The following is a 24,429-nucleotide window of genomic DNA, read 5'->3' on the forward strand; positions in this document are numbered from 1 at the left end:
AAGGTGGATATACTGTGTCTGAGAGACAGTGGCGAGGTAGCAAGACTGGAAGCTCAGGAGCAGGTTTTAAGTTGTATTATCATGATATTGACGGGAAGAGGAATGGAGTAGGGGCCATCTTGAAGGAGGAGTTTGTTAGAATTGTTCTGGCGGTGCAAAGATTGTCAGATAGCCTGAGTCTGGAGCTAGAAATGGAAGGTGTGATGCTCAATTTTGTTAATGGCTTTGCCCAACAGGAGGGATGTGAGTAGGAGCAAAAGAAAAAATTCTGGTGCGAGTTAGATGAACTGATGCAGAAAATTTACAGAGGTGAGAGGGTGGAACTTGGTGCAGACTTCAGTGGACATTTGCTCTCGGAAGTAGAGGTGATGAAGAAGTGATGGGCATGCTTTGTATCCAGGATAGGAACACAGAGGGACAGGTGGTGGAAGACTTTGCAAAAAAGATGGAAATGGTTGTAGTGACTACTTTCTTCCAGAAGAGGCAGAAACATAGAGTAACTAATACTAACAGAGGAGGGAGCACACAGGTAGACTACATTTGTTTAGACGATGTCATCCAAAGGAGATCAATGACTGCAATGTAGCTGCAGTGACTGCGACATAGGATGGCGGTTCGTATGATGAATCTGGTAACAAGGAAAACAGAGAGGACAAAGGTAGAGCAAAGGACAAAATGGTTACACAATTCTGCACATCTCCATTCCTCGGGCATCTTCTCACTTTCCAAGATCCTGCTGAATAGACTTACGAGGAACTCTAGTGCCGCCTCTCCGAGATACTTCCATACCTCCACAGGTACATCATCAAGACCGACCTCCTGTCCACTCTACATCCTCCCCAAAGCCCTCTTTCACCTTCTCCAATCTCTGCAATTTTGTGTCCCACAATAGTCACCTCTTCGCTCTTTAATTTTTATCATTTATCAGCTCTTCAAAGCACTCTTTCCATCATCCCATCACTCCTCTGACATCTGTCAATACATTTCCCTCTTTATCTTTAATTACCTGAACCTACTGTATATTCTTTCCATTTCTATATCTTGGTTTTGCCATCCTGTACAAATCATTCCCTCCCTCCTTGCTTTCAAACCTATCATACAAGTCATCATACGCCCATATTGGGGCCATTTTTTACACCAGATGCCCTTCTTGGTGCAACCCTCTGCATGTATCTGAGCTTGGGACTGGCTCAGAGAGACACTAGCTGGTGACCCCTGCAGCTGCATGTACATCAAGATCACATTAATCTGGGTTATTGCACTGGCTGCCATGGAATCTAAAGAGAACAATCATTGGAGGGAAAATTACATTTTAATTATCATATCAGTCATGGTGGTTTTATGGTGGTTGTTCTTACCAAAACTTGCTGCATTGGTGAAAATGACACTAGGAAGCAATATGGATTCAACAGGTTTCACCTTTATATTTCTTTTCAAAAGTTACATTTCAGTATACAGAGCAAGTGCATCAAGAATTCAGGACCTGATTATCTTTCTATGCAGTTTCAGCACGTACTTAAGTTTTCCAGATCCTGAGTTCCATCAGAGTCCCAACTCCTCTCTTTCAGTGAGCATTCAGAATGTTCAGGCTGGCACAGGCGATGGAGACGCTGACAGGTTGAGATAAACATTCATCATTCCCATTTAGGATTAATCAGGTATTTTAAATTTACTGTTAGGGAATTCTATGCTCTGTGTATTAGTTTTCTTCCACTGAGTACTGCATAGATAATCTCATTAGTCTCATAATTCCAATAAAATTGTTGTCATGACTGGGATATCCCCACTTTACATGAGATGTAAACATCAAGCCTTCAATCAAATTAATGCGTTCATATTTTAATGACATCACAGCAGTTTCTTATATTCAAGTCTTCAAAAACATTTGATTACTATTTCAGTTTGATGTTGGTTTAAAAAATAAATATGAATTATAAATGAATCTAATACATAATTTGTTGATTTAGATTCAATTCAGATGTCTCTCCTGGTAGAGGATTCAAGATAATTCCATCCACAACCTATATATATTGCATATATATACTGCTCAAAAAAATAAAGGGAACACTTGAACAACACAATGTAACTCCAAGTCAATCACACTTCTGTGAAATCAGAGTGTCCATTCAGGAAGCAACACAGATTCATTTTGACTTGTTTTAAGGACATTACATCAAAGTTGGATCAGCCTGGAGTGTGTTTTTGCACTTTAATTTTGAGTGTGATTCCTAATCCAGACCTCCATGGGTTAATACATTTGATTTCCAATGATCATTTTTGTGTGATTTTGTTGTCAGCACATTCAACTGTGTAAAGAGCAAAGTATTTCATAAGAATATTTCATTCATTTAGATCTAGGATGTGTTTTTTAAGCGTTCCCTTTATTTTTTTGAGCAGTGTATATATATATATATATATATATATATATATTGCATCCCCATCTATTTACCTGGACCCAACGGAGGAATCCATGGAAACAGTTATAAAAAATGACATCACTTTTTATTGTATTTGTTAAAGCAGATACTTGTCCCACCTGACTAAGGGATCCAGTTGCGGTGCACAATTTATACAGTGCAAATCCCGGCACCGTCAGGATGGAGGACAGAGAAAAAGCCCAGCCCATGACATGCACCCACGTAGGGTACGTGTACGACTGATTGATGGTCAGCGGTTGGTAGTCGATCAGAGAATATATGAAAGAACCCTGTAAAAAAAAAAAAGCCAATCTTTTGCATTTTCTATTTTAGGAAACATTATGAATCCTCGTGTTATTTCAAACAAAATCAGAAAGAAGAATGTCAAACTCACAAGTGAGACCACGGGTGTGAGGTAGAGCCAGCAAACTTTAAAGAATGGGTTCGCTCTCTCACCCGTCATGTCCTCTATGATGCCATAGATCTGCTCTGTGCCTGATGACAAACAGGCTCATCACACCATGGCGCCATTACATGTTGTGAATAGTTTGAAAAGAAAGTACACTGTTCTTTACGTGCAAATATCAGTTGAGCCTCGAATTTATATATTTGATAGATCGTGAGAAAGCAAACCAAGTGATTTATCAAGTTCATCCTTTATAGAGGCTTTTCTACACCAAACATGAAAGAGAACTATAAGTTAAGGTGTGGATGTTCTCTGAAGAGGAGCAGTTTAACAAGTTTAACTGGAAATGCTTTCTGTTGGATTCCAGGAGATGAGGTCTTGAGTATTCTCCTCACGTTTATTCACTTTTGTACTAAAAACCCTCACGTCACGGTTCCCTACCACTTTGAATGTTATTGATGTTGTTTTTTTTCTTTCCTTGCCTTTTCCCTTAGCAACAGAATACCCACCAAATGTCCATCCCAGTGCCACGGTTTCAAACACACACAGGAAGAGGATGCAGGCTCCATTGCAGGCATAGTAGTCAAAAATTTGGAAGATATACATTCCCCCCTGAAAAAAAACGATCATATTATAGGAAAAACTTGCGTTACTCTAACAGAAATAGAAGGCAAACTCAGACCTCTGTGATCATGACCAGCTGAGAGAAGAAACATATGAGACAGAAGAGGAGGAGGAAACGCTCCCGTCTGCCAGGCCGTCGCAGCACCGTGGGAAACAAATCTATGGTGGAAGAAATCACCACTTCCACGCAAACAAACTGGAAAAAGAAAAGGTAGCAAAAAATCAGAAAGATTTAAACAAAAAAAATAAGTACTCCATCGAGCGCTCGTGTTTCTTACGTGTGTGTCTAGACCCAATAGGATGAGCATGACGAAGAAGCAGACAGACCATAGCTGAGGCAGTGGCATTAAGGCCACGGCCTGAGGGTAAGCGATGAACGCCAACCCTGGACCTGCAGAAACATTCACAATAAAATGAGAGATCTCTTCACCATCAATTAAAACCCAACATAGAAAATCACAACATGCCACACAACCAACACAAAACCAAACCCTTTGTCCATATTTGTGACAAAATCTCAACCTATTGAAAAAAATGATGTATACATAATGATAAAATGTGCTGACAAGATGGGCACATTGATTTATTGTATCAATTTCATTTTTTTCTCATGATTAAATGTACTGCTGTCATATTGATCAATTAATCAAGATGTTAATTACAAATCTTCTCTGCAAATCCACTCGATCATTTTCAACTTGAGTAGAACGTTAAATGAATTTTGATTCATTTTTTATTAATTTAGCCTGTTTAAAATTGCAGAAAAACTGACTAGATTATTACCTGTCACAGATATTCTTTATGCTAATTGTCTGTCTTCGTTTCGCTCTCTTCAGTATGTTGTGTGAATTTCAAGTCAGTGTTGCTTTTTGCTGGTTTGCATTCATTTTTTGGTCGTGCTGTTTCCATGTCCCAGTTTCAGGTCAGTTGATTTTTCTTTCAATGTATTGTAGCATTATCCCTTGCATTTTATTGAATGCTGCAAAGATTAACACCAGCCTCAATTTGTAAATTTGGATTCTCTTTCAATTTCAAATAATCTCCGTCTAGAAATTGTCTCTTCCCTTGAAACTTAGCATAAAATGAACCTTCCCATCAGCAAAAAGTAACTCTACTTACAAAGAAATTAGCAAGATATCAATCGATAGTCTGAGGAAAAGTCCTGGTAAATTTGAAACGAATAATTCCAACTGTCTCTGATATTACTAGAAACTTCTGTTTTCTTTAATTGATTTCTTTTACCTGAATCAGCCACCTCAGCAATGGGGACGCCTTGCTTGTGAGCCATGAACCCCAGTACAGAGAACACCGCAAACCCGGCAACCACACTGGTGCAGCTGTTCAGTAAACACAGCCAAAAGCAGTCTCTGCAGAGACGTCATGCAATGCCTGTTATTTATTTTCGTATTACTACATATCTGCTACGGAAACTGCTTGACTGTTTTTATCAGGAATAGAATGTGGATAATATATGCATACAATCGAAAAATATCAAATTCCCAGTAGCATACTTTCCTACTGAGACAATCTCAAATATAACAAACTGATTGCATTCATTGAATCCCCATTTCCATAGTTGCATTCTTGCACATTTGAAAATAGTTTCTGCAAATGTACCATTATCTATACCACTTATTCTACAGACAGGATCCTGTCAGGCGCTAATGGCTTTCAAAATGGTCATTGAGAGAGAGAGGTGGGATTCATCCTGGACTAACCAAGAGGGCTTTTACACTTAACTATTAAAATGTACAAAATGTTATGCAAAAAATGCCTTTCTGGATGCGGAGCAATGTTGCACCGCAAGTGAAGGAGTCCATTTCACAATACAAATTACCCTCAAATTCTTTCATTTACTGAAGCTTACCTCTTGTACATTTATATTGAATAACATGGGTGGAGCAGGATAGGAAGACCTCACTGTGCTTCTATATGTCATTTCTCCCAAAACTATTTTGATACTAACTTATAGCAGTTGTTCTTGTAGCCATTGTAGCTGCCAAGTACCGTTAAGGTGCCCACACCAATACTGTATGAGAAGAAGATCTGGGCCCCTGCTTCCATCCAAACCTGTTACAAACATACCCAAAAGCAATGAATCTGAAATAAGTGGTTTTAGTGGTAACTAAAACTGTTTCCTCACTGATCCAGAATGTTCTCACGCATTCACCTGGGGCTCTTTGAGTCGGGATGGTTCTGGGAGAAGATAATACTCCACTCCTTGCAGCGCTCCGGGGAGAGAGAGTCCACGGATCAAAAGAACCAACAGCATCAAATAAGGGAAAGTGGCAGTGAAATACACCACCTGGGAGGAAATGTCACTTCATGGGTATTTGAAGTATGAATATCAACATATCTGTTGCTGTTTGAGGGTTTGTGCACACCACCTTTCCTGTGGAACGGACACCTTTCCAGATACAGAAGTAGGAGACAATCCACATGGCGATCAGACACAGCAGCTCTTCCCACCTGATGGTGCCCAACTCTTCAATCCCTCCTGACATGTGTAACACTCGGCGCCTGGATGATGGGAAACAAGTCTAGAATCTCAGGTATAAATGTAATACAATCAACTCATAAATGTATAGTGACGTACTCCCAAAATTCTGTTGCAGCGGAAGATATGTCCGTCTGGTTGGTCCACTCCATGGTGTTATTCCTCACTGACAGGTCCAAACAATTTTCTGACAGGATTGTGAGACATAAATAACTCAAGATAATGCAAACTTTACTTACTCAGCTTCAAGCAAAAGGGGCCTGGAATACCTTCACCCCTCGAGTTTTCCTCCACCTGCCCTCGCTCTCACTACCGATCACAATGTCATCTGCAAACATCGTGGTCCATGGAGATTCCTGCCTTACCTCATCCGTCAGCCTGTCCATCACCAGAGCGAAACAGAAGGGACTCAGGGCTGATCCCTGATGTAGTTTCACTCCACTTTGAACTTCCTACAGCACACCACCACTGTCTCATACATGTCTTGCACCCGACCTACATACTTCTCTGTCATTCCAGACTTCCTCATACAGTATCAAATTTCCTCTCAGCACCCTGTCGTTTGCTCTTTCAAGATCTACAAAGGCAAAAAGAAGCTTCCGCTGTACTTCTATAAGCATTCTTAAAACTGCATCTTGAGTACTCCTTCTTGACATGTAACCATGCAGTTGCTTGCAAATGCTGACCTCCCAAAGTCTAATTTCCACCTCTCTTTCCCATAACTTCATTGTATGATTCTTCCTCTATAGTTACTCCAATTCCGCACATCATATTCCTCCACTTCCCTCACTCTCTAGGATCTTGTTTAATAACCGAGCAAGAAACTCTTCTGGCACCTCTCCTGGACACTTCCTTACCTTCATAGCAACATCATCAGGACCAACTGCCTTTTCACTCTTCATGCTCTTCAATGCCCTCCTCACATCACCTTTACTCACCTATGCTACTTCAGGGTCCACAATGGTCACCTCTTCTACCCTTCACTCTCTTTTATTTTCCCCATTCATCAGCACTTCAGAGTACTCTTTCCATCTTCCCATCACTCCTCGAGCACCTGTCAATACATTTCCCACTCTATCCTTAATGGCCCAAACCCATCTCTATCTCTCTGTTTTGCCAACCTGTAATAATTCTCTTCCTCTTGACTCCCCTACCCTAACCTAGCATGCGAGTCATCATATGTCGTTTGTTCGGCCTTTGCCACCTCTTCCTCCATCTTACACTGCATCTCCGTGTACTCATGTCTGCTCTTTTCAATCCCCTCCTGCACTTCCTCATTCCCCCACCATATCTCCTTATCGACATTCCTCCCAGACAACACACCAAGTACTCTTTTATCTCTCTCCCTGTTCACCTTAGCTTTAGCTGTTTAAGAGTTTGGAAGTTCTTACTGACCACTCAGAGCCTTCCTCAACTCCTCCTTGAAAACCATACTACACACTTCCCCTTTCAGCTACCACCACTATGTCCTCTTCATCTTCCCTGTCTTTAGAGTCTTTATATAAACCAATATCCCATGGTGTCTGGCTACACTCTCACCTACCGCTACCTTGGAGTCACTGATCTCCTTCAGATTACATTATCTACACATGATGTAGTCTCCGCTGTGCTCCTACAAATTATCCTATGTTACCCTACCCTACCGCCATCTGTCCTTCTGTGTTCCTATCCTGGATACCAAACATGCCCATCATTTCTTCATCACCTCTATTGCCTGCACCAACATGTCCAATGAAGTCTGCACCAATGACCACTTTCTCAACTCTGGGGATATTCTGCATCACTTCACTAAGCTCACTCCAGATTTTTTTTCTTTTCTTCATACTCACATCCCACCTGTGGGACATAGCTACTAACAAAATTGACCATCACACCTTTGATTTCCAGCTTCTCTTCATCATGTCAACCAGCTTTTGAGCTTTTCCTGTCCCAATATTCAAAGTCCCAGACTCTTTCCTTTTCTCTTTTCACTTTGCTTCTGAACACGCCTTCCTTCTCTGACCTACAGTGGCCCAATTTTCACTGATACGTTTTAGGTCATCGGCACCAATGGCGGTAGTTGTTAATCCAGGTCTCGATCAATACGATAAGTTGTTGGTTTGATTTGCATATGGGGTTTAGGCATACGTTTTATGATGTCCTTCTTGGTGACTCAGTCTGCATTTATCCAGGCTTAGGACTGGCTCCAAAAGACACTGGCTTTCGCCCCCATGAGGCTTCATTACAGTATGGCTCACAGTAGCTGTCTTATTAGAGTGTAAAAAAGCAGTTGGCTGTTATAACATTGTTTCAACTGTCCAGAAAATATATCCTTTTCTCCCCTTCAACTCCTACTATTAATGCATGTTACTTTTTAATCACTGCTAATTGTTGAACCTAAAAAAGAAAGATCATCTTGTGAATTTAAAAAAAAAGGGGAGGGATTCACCTGTGTTCCAGATGTTGTTGCAGCTGGCCCATGGGAGCTTGGAGCTGAAGGAGAACACCAGGTAGAGAACAGCCCATGACAGAATAATGATGTAGGTCATACAGCTGTAGAAGAGGATTATTAGCCCACCATACCCGATACCTGTGGCAGAACACAAACATCTGAGCATCTGAGTATCACATCCTATCTAATTCATCCAGAGAAAAAAATTTGACAGGCTGTGCAACTGTGATTATTATCTTGCTGTCGCAAGCTGAGAAACATATTTAGATACTAAAAACTAACCTGATACAAGCATGAAAATTCCAACATGAAAAGGCGTCAGAGGATTAGAAATTTGAAATTCGACCTTGTACTTTATTGATGTAAAGACCAGCACATAAGATTGCTTATGTGTTCTCAAACAATTAGTAACTATTTAACTTGATTATGTTTTTTTTTTTTTTTTACCTTGGTTTTAGAATCACTGAGGACATTTATTTATTATTTATTTATTTTCAACATTTGTGCTAACAATCATTGAGTATTTTTTTTTTTTAATCTATTTACAACATAGTTCCAGGGTGGACTATGTATTACAATGTTATCAAATGTCAGCAGTCGCGTCCTACTTTTCCCCCTTCATTCATTCATGTATTAGCTATTTAATTCATTCTTAGAATCACTCATTCAATAGGAGCTGGAGCCAAACCCAGCTGTCACTGGGTGGGAGGCGGGGTCAATTTTCAGGGCCACATATAGCGACCTCCATGCACACTATTTAGTCTCCAATTAAACCTTCGCATCTTTCTTGAATTCAAAGGGAATCTGAAGGAAACCCATGTGGACACGGGGAGAACATCTATTCAAGAAGGCCCTGATAGGAATTGAACCAAGGGGCTCACTGTGAGGCAGCGGCAGTAACAGTTGCACTGATACCAAGACTCTGAGAAGCACATTAAAAGCTAAAAACAACAACATTCGGGTGACACTAGATAAACTTCACTTGCACAGCTTTGAGTAAAGCTGTAAAATAAAATAGCATCAATATTCCGATGCAAATTTCAATTACTAGCTATCGATCAGCGCTTTTATATTTTTCCATATGATTCTGTTCATTTTCTCCGAAATCTGAGTGGCACCTTCTGCAAGCGGGCACATCTTCCTCCAGCAGGTAACGCTACCCTCCTGGGTGTACTGGCCGACGGTCGTCTCCAGCAGGAACAGAGGCACACCGCAGGTCACCGCAAACACCAAATACGGCACCAAAAAGGCACCTGGTATGATAAATTAAAAGAAAAAACAGCAACTCACAACTGTAACGGTGGTAACAAATAATATTATTTTCATACCTCCTCCATTTTTGTAGCACAAGTAAGGAAACCTCCACACATTGCCCAGGCCAACAACATTTCCAGCTACAGCCAGCAGAAACTCCACCTTGCTGCCCCAGTGTCCCCGCTCCTCCAACTCTACGTGCTGGTGTGTTGCTGTAAGTTTCTTCATCATACTGGAAAGTATTATCCAAACCTCCCCGAGTCTTTGCACACGGGTTTACTCTTGTCTTCTTGTGGATGGCTGTATTCTGTGTCATGTAATGAACAACTGGCTGACCGGTTAATCAATTCTCGAATTTAAGTGCAGAGAATATTGTCTTTCTTTCTGTAACTTTTCAACTATATTCAGATAGCTTTTGGAGATTACTCAGAAAAGTTCAGTCATGCATGCAAGTTCTGCAGACTCCGTCATGTTTTTGTTATATTTAAAGTAAATGTCACTGAGCTCAGAAGTGAAGCTACTGATTTTCAACACAGTTCACTTTTGTTATCTATATGTGGCTGATGGCTTTAATGCGGTAATCAGATGACTTCAGTTAATCCTCAGAACATTTTATATATTATCTCACATTGCTGACAATGGGATTACTTTTATTTGAAGTGTCAGCTATTAGACATTTAAATTACTTTAAATTTCACCTTGCACCTGATTCCACCATATGGCATTACGTTCCAGCAAGATTTTGGACAATCTCTCTCAAACAGAACTAGAATCGTAAAGCATAAATCAGCATTCTAAAATTAGTAAATTTACTATAGATGGATCACTGCCTGGTGTTTCTTCCCATAAAGTGACCGGGCTGGGAACTTGCAGGTAATATACGTCAACGCATTTACATGTAACCTTTTTTGAAACAAATGCATTTGAAAAATTAACTCTGCTGATGGATATCCTATGATGCACTTCTCACATTCCTTCCTGTCTTCCAAACCTGTCTGTGCATATGCCCTTTCATCAATGCATAATAGTGACCTTGTATCTTCTCCCACTTTGCAGGTTAAAGCTGTTATTGTATCATCTCAGTTATTGGCATGTAACTATTTGAATTGCTATGATTATTAGTTTGGAGGATTTGTTGCCTATCCCTCCTAACCCTCGTACGTCAGTCAGTCTCGATCGTACTCCCTCCGTCTTTTTCTTTCGCTCTCTATCCTTTCACCTCAGTTGGTCAAGACCGAAGGCCGCCCACATTGAGTTGGGATCAGTCGAAGATTTCTGCCAGGTAAAAGTCAGTTTTTCCTAGCTACTGTTCCTAGCCAAGAGCAAGTGCTTGCTCATTGAATGCTGGATCTCTGTAATTCATTGTCAAGAGTGTGGTCCAGAACTGCTCTACATGCCAAACATCATGCAACAAAAATAAATGGTAAATATAAGACAAAAGAAAGTGGAGAATCATGCTATCTGGACTGTCCGAATACATTCAAGTTGCAAAAAGAGAGTCAGAATGCTAATACGCAGTCGACACACAATTGGCATTTTCCGATGAAGAGGAACGACTCCGGAAAATATGCCCGTGATTTTTAAGTATTTGAGGTAAATACATGCATCCATCTCCAATTCTGGTAACAAATCCATGTTTTGTATCTCTCATCATGGAGGCCATCAGTTTTTATCTTTTTGGGGGACTTGATCTTGTTGTAGCTTGCTTCTGATCTATATTAATACTCCCTCCTCATTTAAGCAGTCCTTGTCTGACTAAAAACTTGATGGGAGAAATTTGGAGCTGACAAGCGCTGTCTAGCAATATCATCCTCTTCGGACTTTGACTTCTGGCCACTGGCTTCTGACTCTTGCTCACGTAACATTTACCTGCGTAGTCCAGCAGTAATTGTGTCAGGAACTGAAATAAGATTTGATATAACCACAATAGAATAGATCGTAACCAAATAGTCCCAGTGAGACGCACCTGAGACATGATAGATGATCAAACCAGGTTTAGAAGAAAGAAAGACAACAAAAAACAACAAACTCAACTTCTATGTTCCAAGAAGTACCTCATAAAAACAGCAGGAAATAGGCAGACCCCATAGCAAGGTGGCCCTATTACTTTATGGTGTTCTACAATATTTCATTTTTCTGTAAAACAAATATTTTTTTTCTCTAATTTCTCATTTTTAATAGTGACACTGTGTTCTAGTCGATAAACTTTGGGAGACTTTCAGTCTAACTCTAATGTGAAGTTACTTCTCAGTCATGATTCCAGCAATTTCACTCTTACTTAGCACAACAGTTTCATGTTGTTCCTCATTTTTGCCTGCATGAAAATGCAGTAATGCAGTTTTTATTTGCTCAGACATGTATTTATTGTAACATGACCAGTGTGAGGAGGTCCAAAGAGAGCACAAAAGATGACAAGGCACAAAAGATGCAAAGTAATATCAGTAGAGTTCATTTGGAGTGCACTTAGTTTCGGTAGCAGTTGTCATCTCTCAACAACACATTTTTTAAAACAACTTTGTACGTCATTTCACCCGGTCTTCGGTTATCGACAGATATTAGTTTGACCAGTCGACATCCTGAATCACAGCTAGCTAAAGCAGTGCAGAACACCAGAAGCTTACTGTTACGAACAATAAGCTTACGAGTGTAGTTTTTGCGGCTCCGCTGGTTTCTGTGCTCCGATTGCTTTGCCGCCTCTGCCAACCAGATGTAAGTCGGCAGCGTTTCATATTTCCAGCTGCATCCCACACCAGCAGCTCGGCCCGAGTGGAGCAGCAGCTGGACGTATACTTCACCCACAGTGGCTGATTTGAGCCCAGTACCCACTCAGACACATTCAAGGGAGGATCACCTTTGGCTAATCTGGCCTTCTGGTACTGGTGATGGTAGAGCCTGGGCTCAGCCTCTCCCTGGCTTTCCCCAGTGGGTAATGGATAGTGGAGAAGTGTCAAAGCGCCATCGCCATCCTGTAGCTGAAGAGCGGCCAGACCAGAGCGCCCCCTGTCAGACACAGCAAGGGATACACTCCAGGTAGACTCGCTGCAAGCCGGAGGGCAAGACGACTGCAGTTGAGCAGCAGAACAGGAGGGGGGAGAAGTGTCAGGATCCTGCAGGACAAAGATGTGATGTCAGATCAAAAAAAAAAAGCTTCTGTCTGGGAGGAGACAATACGATCTGAACACACACACACTAAAACAAGTTTATTCAATCTGTTAATGCTCACAGGAGAGACGACTGTCAAGTAGGCCACTGCATAATTTGTATCTGCCGAGTCAAGAGCATGCACTGTGAGCGTGAGGGTGACGGTTGCTCCAGCCCGAGCTGTGGCAGGCGTGTGAAGGCCAACCTGACTGTGAAAAATCCCCTGAACGGCAACATGGAACCTGAGGGACAATAGGAAAAATAAGAATAAGAAAAAGAACAACTTTATTTATCGCGAAGGAAATTGTTGTGCCAGAGTTTCAAGTAAAACATAACAATAATAAATACTAGTAGAAAATTGTATAAAAAGTAAAAAAAAAAAAAAAAAAAAAAAAATCAAATCAAGCTGATCATATGACCAAAACAAATAGATTGTTTGTCTATGAAGCAGCATTTCATTGGGGCTGTAAAGCGTTGTCAGTTTTTCTTTGTGATACCTGTGAGGTCCTTTTGTATGAACATATCCGTAATTGTCATCAGCAGTTAAACTGAAGAGTCTTTCTGGGCCGTGGTTCAGGATGTTAAAGTTCAACATTGTACTGTGACCAGGTACCAGGTGCGGGACAGACAACACCTGACATGATAAAAGAGTACAAATCATGTAATGTAAACAAAATGACTTGTGTTTATTTCCTGTAGGTTTCACAATGAGTTGACGTAAGTGAAAGTGAGAGATATTGTTTCAGCTTAAAAGAGCCCTTTACTTCATGATATGTTATGTTTTTCCAATTATTCCAAAGACTGGCTGTATGGGTGCAATATGGGGACCTGACAAACGTTGATACTACCTGTATCTGAACATGAGTGGGCTGTATGGTTTCCGTGGAAACCCTCTCCAGCGTGTTTCCTCTGCCGTCTCGGCCAGAGAGTCTAACACAGAAGGGGACTCTGGGAACCGAGTCCACCCAACCCACCAGCTCCTCTCTGGAGCGGGACAGTCGAGAGGAGGAGGAGGATGAGGACGAGGAATTTAGCGGCACTTGCTGAAGACTCTGCCCTTCGGGTCCTAGAAATGTTACATGACTGAAAGACACCTCCTCATCTGGAGCCAGGCCTGTGACAACCAGCACCAGAAATACAGACGCACCTAGGATGAGAAGGAACACTGCTGGTAAATTACTGTCACCTACTGGACAAATGTATCTACTGCCCTGTTAGAGGGTAAAATCTACAAACATTAAAACAGAGATGTTCTCTTCCGCACTGTTTTGCAAGCATGGTAAATTTTGTTTAAAAAAAAAACAACTGAAACTTCTTTACCTGCCACAGGACTACCCTCCAGTTTGGACAACCCTGGATGTGTCTCATTGGTGACAGTGGCAAAATAATACAGGAAATCAACACCGCTGTCCGCTGAGGATTCAGGTAGAAACAAAAATCAGATTCTTTACAGTGATGATATTTATGTCTCTTTCAATTTCTATTTAAGTTATGATCAGGTATGATTACCAAAATTGGACACAGGTTAATAGGCAGGTTTTTTAGACCGCAAATGGATTATACACAGGGATTCAAAGTTCGGGAAAATTTTTGAATCTAACGCTGGTGTAGCAGAAGTCATTTATGAGACCAAACAAGGCCTTGGTTCGTTTATAGCGAAACAACGAACACAACAAGGTACCAGATATAAAACTTACGGCAATCAGAGCCAGAGTGAAACTCATGTTGATGGCTAACAGGTGTTCTTGGTTGTGCAGAATAACATGAATTAAAAACCACTCGCGACTTTGCAGTTGATTGGGAATGTCAACAGTAATTGGCGCACCTTCAAGCAACATTTTCGGCTTTCCGTCACGGGAGTAGGACTGGAAACGAAACCAGACGGCAAATAAGTAGCCTGATGCTAACAGCAGGGCCGCGAGCCAATGAAATGTAAAACATTTCACGGAGGGCCACATGAGCATATTGGTTGCCTTCAAAGGGCCACATGTGACGGTAACTTTATAAATGTAACTAAATGTAACTACTCCTTGGTGTTACAAAGTCTGAATTTTTTTTTTGTTCAAATTCCTGTGGCCATGGGGTAGCGTGGCCGAGCGGTCTAAGGCGCTGGATTAAGGCTCCAGTCTCTTCGGGGGCGTGGGTTCGAATCCCACCGCTGCCAAACCTCTTTGAGGGGTGGCATGATGCAGGAGGTGTTACTTTTTTCATCACAAATCAGAGGGACAGAATAAGGTTGGGTGATTTCTTCAGACACAATAAAACTAGTTTTCACTGTAGCTGTGATTTGGGATGCCGCTTTTACGAACACATTCTGTTGTCATCGTACTTTGCCTGTTAATTCTCAGACAATTTGTTGATTTTCTTGAAAGCTAACTTTGGCATACTTAGCTCCGTGTTTGGTGCCGATGTAGATTGTACTCTTTGACAGCAGACACTGCCCCATAACACAAAAGACAGTGTTTTTTTTCCCCTTGAAGCACAAACAGCTATTCACCTTCCCATCTTTCTTTAAACAGCCTTCCATCTGCATCAACTTTTCTCTTCCTGGACATTTAGAGATCATTTGTATTTCTCAATTCCTCTTGTTGAAAATTGCATTGATGTTGATACGCTGCAATCTAATTGCGGGATACGTCACTTCGCAGCGCGGGTAAACATGATTGGCATGAATTCTGAGAAACAAAGGTCATGGTAAATGCATGCGTTTTACTTTTTTTTTTTTTTTAAGACAATCAGACCTTTTAAGACTTTCTTGTGGTCCACATAAAATGATGTGGCGGGCCACATTTGGCCCACGGGCCTTGAGTTTGACACGTGATGTATGACGATGCGGCTGATGCAGACAAGCCGGATATTTGTGTCGGGTGTGTTTGATGATCATTGCTTTACAAAGAAAAATGAAGCCTATGAGAGATATGTATTTTACTACCGGATACAGCTCCAGCATGAACCTTTGGATAGCAGTTCTGACTGAACTGACATTTAAAGCACAAATGTGTAACTTTGCCACATTAATGGTCCGGGACCAGATTGTGTTTGGCGTGGAAGATAAAAAGGTCAGAGAAAGGTTTCTGAGAGAAACGGAGCCATCACTGGAAGCGATCATAAAGATATGTCATGCAAGGGAACTCTCCCAACTGCATGTGAGGACATTCAGCAAAATGTTAGTGAGCGCTGAAACCCAGAGTGACAGCAACGGCTGGAAACACCATCACGGACAGGGAGAAAAACCCGACCTGCGGAACAGACATATGAAAAAGTCTTCCACTGCAAAGGCTGTGGGTCACAGCACAGGGCAAGACAGTGCCCAGCCTTTGGTAACCAATGTAACCAACTGTCACAGAAAGGACCACTTTGCAAAACAGTGCTTCTCTAAAAAGAAAACGGGGGTAGCAAAGGACAACTGTAAACATTGTGAATGAAAACCAACTGAAGTTACAATGCTGTGTAAGAAGATAAATGGACAGCATTACTGCAAATAAATTGGACTTTTAGCGCAGTAAAACCAGATACTGGTGCAAAAGTTTCTGCTGCACTTCCTGTAACAGAAAAAATCGAACGAAATAGTGGACGAAACACACAAATATGCAGAGTTGCAACAAATAGTCCCGAACATGGAATACGGATGGATTCCTGTCCAAAGTTCTCCAACATTAGAGGTGAGTGTTGTTAATGGACTATAACTTAGACAAGGCGTGATCATCTTTCCACACAACATGAGACAGGGCATGCTATGCAGGATCCATGGAGGTCATCTCCATATTCAAAAATGCAAAAGGAGGGACAGAGATTCTGAGACATTAACTGAGACATTGCGAGACTGATAAATGGATGTGAAACATTTCAGAAAACAAGCAAACCAAAGTGCCAGTGATGCCAACAGACGTTCCAGCAACACCATAACACAAAGTGGAAATGGACTTGTCATCATCATCATCATCATCAGCCACTGTCATTACCCACGTGAAATCCATTTTTGCCATACACGGTCGTGATTGACAATTTCCGGAGCAATAACAGCGTCCAAAACTCAAACAAAGATTGAAAGCACTAGAGCTGTAACAGAAGATCTTCTATGACAGAACACGGTGAGGTTTGAAGATAGAGATGGATGGAAAACACAAGCTACTGTTCAGGAACGAGCTCCACAGTCTTTCATTGTGAGTTACTGCAGAAAGACAAATCTTAAGACGCACTTGCTGCAGACTTTTAAAAACACCAAAGATATTTTTAGAGCACAGTCATTTCATTCACTCTAAGTGAACCTGTGGTTAGAAAATCAATAAAGAAACCTGACAGATTGAACTTGTGTTGGACAAGAGATGTTTTTTTTCCCCCTAAAAACAACTGTTATGCTACAGAACCCTCACAAAAAAAATATTGCTGCGTGTTAGACATGGTATAGCTAATAACATGCTGGCAGAATATTTGAAATAATTATAGCCAAGGTAACTGACACATGTTATTTGCTTGTCAGCATTATTATGATAATATAATAATAATAATATAAATATTATATCATTACTACCCTACTAATCGCACTAAGCCCCCCTCCGAAAAAAAAATTGATAAAATGAATGTATTTAAGTATGTATATGTTTCTGAGATGGCTATTTGGTTGAGTGGCCACTTCTGACTCCCGACTACTGGTACTTTGGATCTTCGGTGACTGAAGTGCACTTTTGCTAAGTCACTTTGGATAAAAGCGTCTGCCAAATGACTGTAATGTAATGTAGTTATTATTATTATTATTATTGTTATTTGCACCTCTAAAGAAAGGGGTATGTCATAATTGGGTATGATTACCTTAATTGGACACAAGCATTAGTAGGCAGGACTTTAGATATACTTTATATACACACGGGGATTCATGGTTGAGGAAAATGTGGTTTTGTACCTGACACTGGGGTAACACAAGTCATTTCATGAGACCAAATGAGACAATGAACAAAACACTTGAGAGCTAAACATGTTTTACCTATTACGTTGAATGTTACGGGCCCATCGCACTTAGCTTGAACTTTCCACAGGCCCGACTGGATGGGGGGAAGTAGGAGGATGCGATATAGGCCTTCAAAGTGCTCTAATTCTGCTAGAGAGCCTTGCTCGCTGTACAGAGACTGGGTTTTCCCTGAAAAGAAATATTGTGTGAGGAGAAAATTCAAAGTGGATCGAAACTGGTTCCCTAAACACAAAAATAAATGCCAAAGGTCTACATTTGTGCAAGAACTTATAAACCTTTTGGTAAAATTTGTCTCTACAGGTACCTGAGGGATCCGTAAGTATACAATCATTCAGGATGCCGGTGATGTGCAGCATAACATTTTTTACAGAGCCGTCAACTCTGAAAGTGTGAGAGGGGATCAGTTCTTGGTCATTCTCCACGTGCAGCAGGGTCACCTGGGAAAGAAGGACATAAAGTTGATCTTTTCTGAGAAAAAAACATGAAATTCACATTTCCCTTCCAAAGACTGAGTCAGTATTTCTCCTAAACCTTGTAAAAGTGGAGAGTACATAGTTGTAATCTTATATTGGAATCTCCTGTAGCTCAGAATATCCACAAGAGGAGCGCCATCACGCAAAAATGCTTTTTTTTCACTTGCCAATAACATTCAAACTAATGTCAAATCACAAATCAACAACCACAAAACAAAAATGAATAAATGAAAAAAAAAATCAACTGCAAACTTTGACTCAAATAAATTTCAAGACATACAGGAACAACTGTTTATGTTAAATATATGTATATGGGTCAAATCAATATGCACATTTTAGGGCCTGCAAAAAATACACAGCTACTTTGCTAAGATCTTCAGTATTTTTTTGATAGAGAACATTTCCTGTCTTTAACAGGCTGCAGAATGTGATCAATTTTCCAGTGAAATTCTGCTCGGAACTGACCGAAAGGTTTGGTTTTGCTACCTTGTCGGAGGCTGTATTATCCTCCACGATGGAAGAGACACTGTGGATGTCGGAGTTGGTGGTGAGAATCATCAGACCTCCGGACAAAGAGGACAGGGAAAAGTAAAGAGAGAAACGGTCGGGGGGCAAAGGTTGGTGTCTCTTCTTCCTTCTGCTCTTTCCTCTTCTTTCTGTGATGTAGTTTGGATCTTCAGTCAGGAGAAATGTCACCTTTGAGAAAGAATTTCATCAAAAGGAGAGTTTATAGTGACTCCGGGTTATTATTATTTAATTATTTATTGTTTTCTTTTTTTTTTTTTTTTTTTACCTTGCTCTGCTTGTTGAGTGCAAGAGCCTTCACCACATCAAATAAGTGACCGTCCTTCGGAGAAGCGTCGGTAAAGACAAAGATCTCTGACAGCGGTGGACTATGAGTAAGTGCTAGCTGGGAAAAAAAAAAAGATAAACAAATTCACAATCGTGTTCTCGCACACCTGTTCACCTTGAGTGTTAAAAAAAAAGATTTAAATATACCTGTATTGCTGAGAGGCACATTTCTGGTTCATCTCCTCCTCCCAGTGCCATTAGGTTCTCCATGTGCTCCATAAACTGATTTGGGTCGTCCGTCTCATACACAGGCCCTACGTCTGCGATGCAGAAAAAACAAGTGAGGAGCTGTTTTCAGACAAATAATAATGAAATCCGTTAGCAGACTGAAGGTGAAATTGCCGAAAACAAGCTTTCCTATATCTTTTTTTTTTTTTTTTTTTTTTTTTTACAAATACCTGGATCATGAAAGGGCACAAGCACAAAGGTGCCACGTTGCCCTGGGAGACCGGCTCTGCTCTGGATGATGGAATGGGCCCGGAGGCGAGCGGCGGTGATTTCCTCAAACATGCTTCCTGTTGTGTCCATAACAAATACCAGGGCTGGGACCTGCTTCACGCTGAAAAGCCTGCAGAGGTAATGTTCAGCAGTTACACCGCTAAACACTCACGATGGTGTGTTCTAAGTTTGTAACGTCTTTTGAAGCACTATGTTAAAATTTACCTGAGGAAGGTTTTGTAGCCCAAAGTGTCTCTGAGGTCTTCCAGGACAGATAGCGTGGCCTCGGCAGCCAGCGCCGCAGCTTCCGTATGCAGGTAATGATGAGGGGAGAAGAGCGGTGATGTGCTGTCCTTGTTGATGCCCCCTTTTGCCCCCGTATTGCGGCTGCTATCCAGAAGTCCTCCATGACTACATTTTCCTGAATGAGGAGAAGCCCCCCCACCGATAAAGCTCAAATTTCCTTTTCATTATTCCTGAAAATACTCATGTGATACCTAGAGGCTTTTGAGGGACGCTGCTGAAGTAGCCGGTGGTCAGAAGCGGGGAGTCTTTTTGTGTATTTGACAGTCGTGGCAAAAGGTTGTTTCGACATGTAGCACTGAAGCACTCCATGCAAGTAGGCGTATCTCCTACGGACAGGGAGAGAAAATGCTATTTTTCTTTACCGTCAGTTAGATGCAGCTGCAAGGTCTTTTTTAACAATGGGACTGTGGCATTGAGAGATTTTCGTCTCTATCATAGCTCAAGCACAATGTATCCTATAGTTCTAATGAGTGCTTTGGTCATAGGTAGAGTCTCGTGTGAATGTGAATCACCATATGGTATTTTTTAAAAACCTGTTCATGAGGTTGCAAATTTTCAATAGAGTTTATATTACATTATACATATTTTTATTTTTCTAAATTTTCAGCTCCTAGCTAAATCTCACAAATGCTCAGCACTAGTGGAGTAATGTAAAACACACTCAAAGTTTGGACTTGAGTTACAGTGATGTGTGGCATTACTTTTTTATTCTTTATATTGTGAGTAAATGGTACAGATGTTACTGTGAAAGAAAAACTTGGGAAAAAAAGCTCCCTGACTGTGTTAAACACATGTTCTATGTGTATGACACAGAATGTTGTGATTATCTTTAGTGGACACTGATACATAAATATAGTCATAGACTACAGATTTTGAATCTGCTTCATAAAGCTAGTGACATTTAAAGATCTTCTGTTCTGTATTTAAAGAGGAACTTGTCATACCTCATTCTTAACACCTACTGACATACCTGTTTTCTACTGTGTGCCATTCTCAATATACACTGCACGCCCAACTTAAAATACACTCAACCGTCCATTGCGCTAACCCATCAACGAATATGTTAAATCTAAACTGGCCTTTCTGGTTGTCTGCATTTTGGTCATCCTGCTGCCCCTAACTGAATGCATGAGTAAAACAATAAGATGTCACAATAGCATAAGTTGTTGTGATTTGACAAAGAACAGAATTGTGAAAATCAGATCAAATTTAGGTGGGAAAGAGTTCAGTGAAGAAAACCGTCTGAAACCGATTCACAGAAGAAGCAGATAATTTGTCACCGATTAATCACAACCAGAAAAATGACTTAGTTAATCTAACTGCAATGAAAATCCATACTGACTGTACAAAAATCTATCTATATTAGATTTTTTGATTTTGCTGAAAATCGCAAACTCTAGTGTCTACATTTGCATCACCTTTAGCGACAGGGACAGCAGGCTCCTCTGGCTGCAGCAAGTGGAGGTAAATTGAGCGCTGGCCCATCTCTATCCAATTACTATGACTGTAGAAGTCCTGGCATGATTTTATTAAGAGTAAATAAACAACATTGCTTTAAAATGTACATTTAACATTCACTTGTGTATACAACCTCAACCTTTTCTAGTGGTTTCGTGTACCTGCAGGGAGTGAAATAGCTGACCCAAGCTATGACGTGCGCTTTGGTACTCATTTGCCCGGATTGAAAGCAGAGTGTTCGCCCAGAACTGCCGCAGCATCGCCATGGCGCTATCCACGTGTTCTGAGTCAAAGTGATACACAGGGTCGGACCTTGTGGAGCTCAAGAAGTCCATGGCTGCATTTGATTTCACCACCTCTCCCATAGCTCTCCAGAAGCCGCGGCCCAGCCTGGTCTAAAAGGATACAAGTGGAGTCACCATTAATGGCGATGGCACGAGGTACCGAGCTTAAATATCATATGTAACAGAACTATAAAATACTGATGTATTGTAAGTTTAGAGTACCTACGATGAAAATCTTCAGATTGCAATATCATTGAAAATATAGTACGTGATGTCCAGAGTTTGTGTCCACAAGTGCAAAGGAATTCATGTAATTCTTCAATTTGCTCCTATTTTATTATTGTATACTTGATGTGGATCGCTAGACTACATGAAACATACAATTTATATGTACCATTAGCATTCTTAATAACAAAATCATTGTTAATAACATATTAACAGTCAATCTATGTTATTTAATGTTTTAAATCTAAAGCTAAGTCATTATTGTGATGAGAGCATCACACCAGATTACCTGTTCATCACCCTGGTGTCCGTGCTGCGTGTCGATGTTCTTCAATGTTTCCAGCGTGATGTTTAGGATTGCCTGCTCTGTAATGAACTGGTGTGTATGCGAGCCCCAAGCCAGTGTCAACACCTGAGACCAAAAGTTTGGGAGGAAGCCGGTGCACGGCAGAGCCAGGACGAGGAGGTACACGAGACTAAGCCAGTGCACTTGCTTCCCAAACCTCTCCGGCATTGTTCCTCTGCCTTTTAGCATCATGTTGAGGGGAAAGGTTTGCTGTTTTTCATCCTGTCCACACAAAGCAGAACACATTTTTACAGTCAGTTGCAGTTTCATGTCTGTAATTTAATTTTTGACTGGTCTTCTCACATAGTATTTGAAATCCCAATACAACATTTACAAATATAGCGATCATTATCATAAGGAATTAACAGCGTATTCAACAGATCGTCGATACTATAACATCCTGTCCCGAAAAAAAATTTCTACTACACCTACATTTCTCCTTAACATTCTGTATTTGTTCTGTATATTATATATATCTTATTTTTAATATTTTTGTTCCGGAAATTATTTGTGTAAATTTAAGTTTCTGAAATTCATGGACTGAAATTTGAACACGCATCATCGAAACCCACAATACATTTACGACATGATTATAATGTTAATAACAGCTGATTATGATGGTCCATTTACAAATGCTAACTTATTATAATGATGAAAGCATTTATTGCTCAAGTACATATTCAAGAATGCAAGACTGTGAAATGCACATCAATTCACCACAGTTAACCAGGTCATAATCTTTTTACATCTTAATCAAAATGTACACCCTCATGAAGATGTATTTGTGTACCTATTGGAGTGGCTGTGGCGGAGTTAGTCAAGCAGGCGTCTCTCGAATTAGAAGGTCGGTTCCTAGCTTCAGACCTATAAAGTTGAGACCATTTACCATATATCTAATCGTAAATATTAACAAGCCACAGCTGTAACAGAAACAGAACACTTGTGTTTTCATGTAGCATCTGTGTTAAATGAGTTGACAGTTAGGCAAGGAAATGTGAAAAGAAAATGTTCATTTTTTATTCAGAAAAAAAACCATAGTATTATTTCCCCTAATCATGTGTCTGGAGGGGACCTTCAAAATCAAGGTAGATGATTGAATTATGCATGATTGAATAGGATTTTGTTTGGTACTACATTTTTATTAACATATGATTATTGGTATTTGATGTCAAGTTAGCTGAAAATCTAAACACAAAGTACTACATTTACTTGGCCTGTGAGTGTTAATTTGATCAGTCGTACATGCCATCGCCCATTCCATTACACCCCAAAACCTCCTTTTTCATTCTCAGCTTTGTCTGTACAGAGCCTCCTATTGTTCTTGGTCATTTTTATTCAGACACAATACTTTTTGTTTTGTTCTCATAGCTTGCGGTTTTGCAGGGGGGAGACTGAAACAAAGGAGGGAGCCTATAAACAATTGTTCCACCAGTCCCTTCCGCTCAGCAAACTGCTTGATGTAATGGACGAGGTTTCTTAAATTAAGGACACTGAGACGCATCCTTTCACTCTCACTCCTAAAAAGGGGGACAATGTCCCGAAAGCATTTTACTGACTGTGGACAAGTTTATCGCACCTTTCTGCATTATCTGCATCACCTTCCTGTTGTAATTTTTCCATCATTTTTATTGTTATCATTATTTTTGAACACTGTTGATTAACTAACACCATCAATAATTCTGAGTTTGCATGGTGATTGTTATTTTTGAGTACCCCATATTGTACTATATCATAGAGATTCACGGAATTGACATTTTTGAACATTGCATACTGAAGTCAAGTCAGAAGATACACATTTATATCCTAAAGTTGTTAAATTTAACCTCCCTAAACATGAGTTAACTCCATAAAAATACTAAAACTGAAGATTTAAAAAAAATTGAACTAGTTCTTACCTCAGTTAATCCTATTGGGCTGTATCTGCAGTTTTTCAGCACAAACTTTCACATGGATATATCGGCGTCAGTATCAGCAGTTCTTCTGCTCCGGTTTTCAGATCTATCTGTCCATGGGCTTTGGATTCTACGCCGTTTATACAAAAAGTTATTTCACTTACATTAAAGTCTGGCTAACACCGAGGTGTCTTGAGTCTTTCTTGGTGAGTGGACGAAGACATCTCATCGTGGCCCCCCTGCACCCTCTTTACCCCCACCTTTCCCCCCATTGATGCACGGTGCATTGATTCACTACAATAGGGCTGCATACATTATCAACTAAGGCCTTCCCCAACCCCCCTGTCCTCCATCCGGGGCCCTAACTTTTCCTCACAAAAACCCCAAAACATTACCGTTACAATTTCATTCAAGTTATG

General features: G+C 40.6%; 2 protein-coding genes, 1 long non-coding RNA gene and 1 other non-coding gene across 4 annotated transcripts; 2 read left to right on the top strand and 2 right to left on the bottom strand.

Moving 5' to 3' along the window:
- Positions 1-554: 554 nt before the first annotated feature.
- Positions 555-9,581, bottom strand: LOC147224377 (sodium- and chloride-dependent GABA transporter 2-like). Its single transcript, XM_086164991.1, has 15 exons — positions 9,494-9,581; positions 8,373-8,513; positions 6,044-6,131; positions 5,835-5,967; positions 5,618-5,752; positions 5,414-5,517; positions 4,690-4,814; positions 3,726-3,838; positions 3,506-3,643; positions 3,333-3,435; positions 2,812-2,912; positions 2,537-2,707; positions 1,517-1,610; positions 1,137-1,277; positions 555-628 (listed from the first exon to the last, which is right to left on the bottom strand). The coding sequence occupies exons 1-15, from the start codon at positions 9,510-9,512 to the stop codon at positions 555-557; spliced, it is 1,680 nt and encodes a 559-aa protein (XP_086021117.1). The 5' UTR covers positions 9,513-9,581.
- Positions 9,582-9,584: 3 nt separating this feature from the next.
- Positions 9,585-10,867, top strand: LOC147224378 (uncharacterized). Its single transcript, XR_015107445.1, has 4 exons — positions 9,585-9,631; positions 9,721-9,843; positions 10,448-10,502; positions 10,854-10,867. It is a non-coding gene; the product is annotated as an uncharacterized LOC147224378 (long non-coding RNA).
- Positions 10,868-11,361: 494 nt separating this feature from the next.
- vwa7 (von Willebrand factor A domain containing 7) lies at positions 11,362-24,207 on the bottom strand. Its single transcript, XM_086164992.1, has 18 exons — positions 24,014-24,207; positions 22,062-22,340; positions 21,425-21,658; positions 21,224-21,320; positions 19,997-20,131; positions 19,725-19,920; positions 19,460-19,629; positions 19,209-19,321; positions 19,003-19,119; positions 18,696-18,905; positions 18,041-18,173; positions 17,752-17,904; positions 14,091-14,183; positions 13,619-13,917; positions 13,268-13,404; positions 12,853-13,012; positions 12,272-12,736; positions 11,362-11,529 (listed from the first exon to the last, which is right to left on the bottom strand). The coding sequence occupies exons 2-18, from the start codon at positions 22,308-22,310 to the stop codon at positions 11,362-11,364; spliced, it is 3,129 nt and encodes a 1,042-aa protein (XP_086021118.1). The 5' UTR covers positions 22,311-22,340; positions 24,014-24,207.
- On the top strand, positions 14,853-14,934 carry trnal-aag (transfer RNA leucine (anticodon AAG)). The gene has a single exon. It is a non-coding gene; the product is annotated as a tRNA-Leu (tRNA).
- Positions 24,208-24,429: the final 222 nt, after the last annotated feature.

Source organism: Fistularia commersonii, chromosome 18, assembly GCF_037954325.1.
Source record: "Fistularia commersonii isolate RoL2024-O1a breed Wild chromosome 18, RoL_Fcom_v1.0, whole genome shotgun sequence".
NCBI classification, from domain to species: Eukaryota; Metazoa; Chordata; class Actinopteri; order Syngnathiformes; family Fistulariidae; genus Fistularia; species Fistularia commersonii.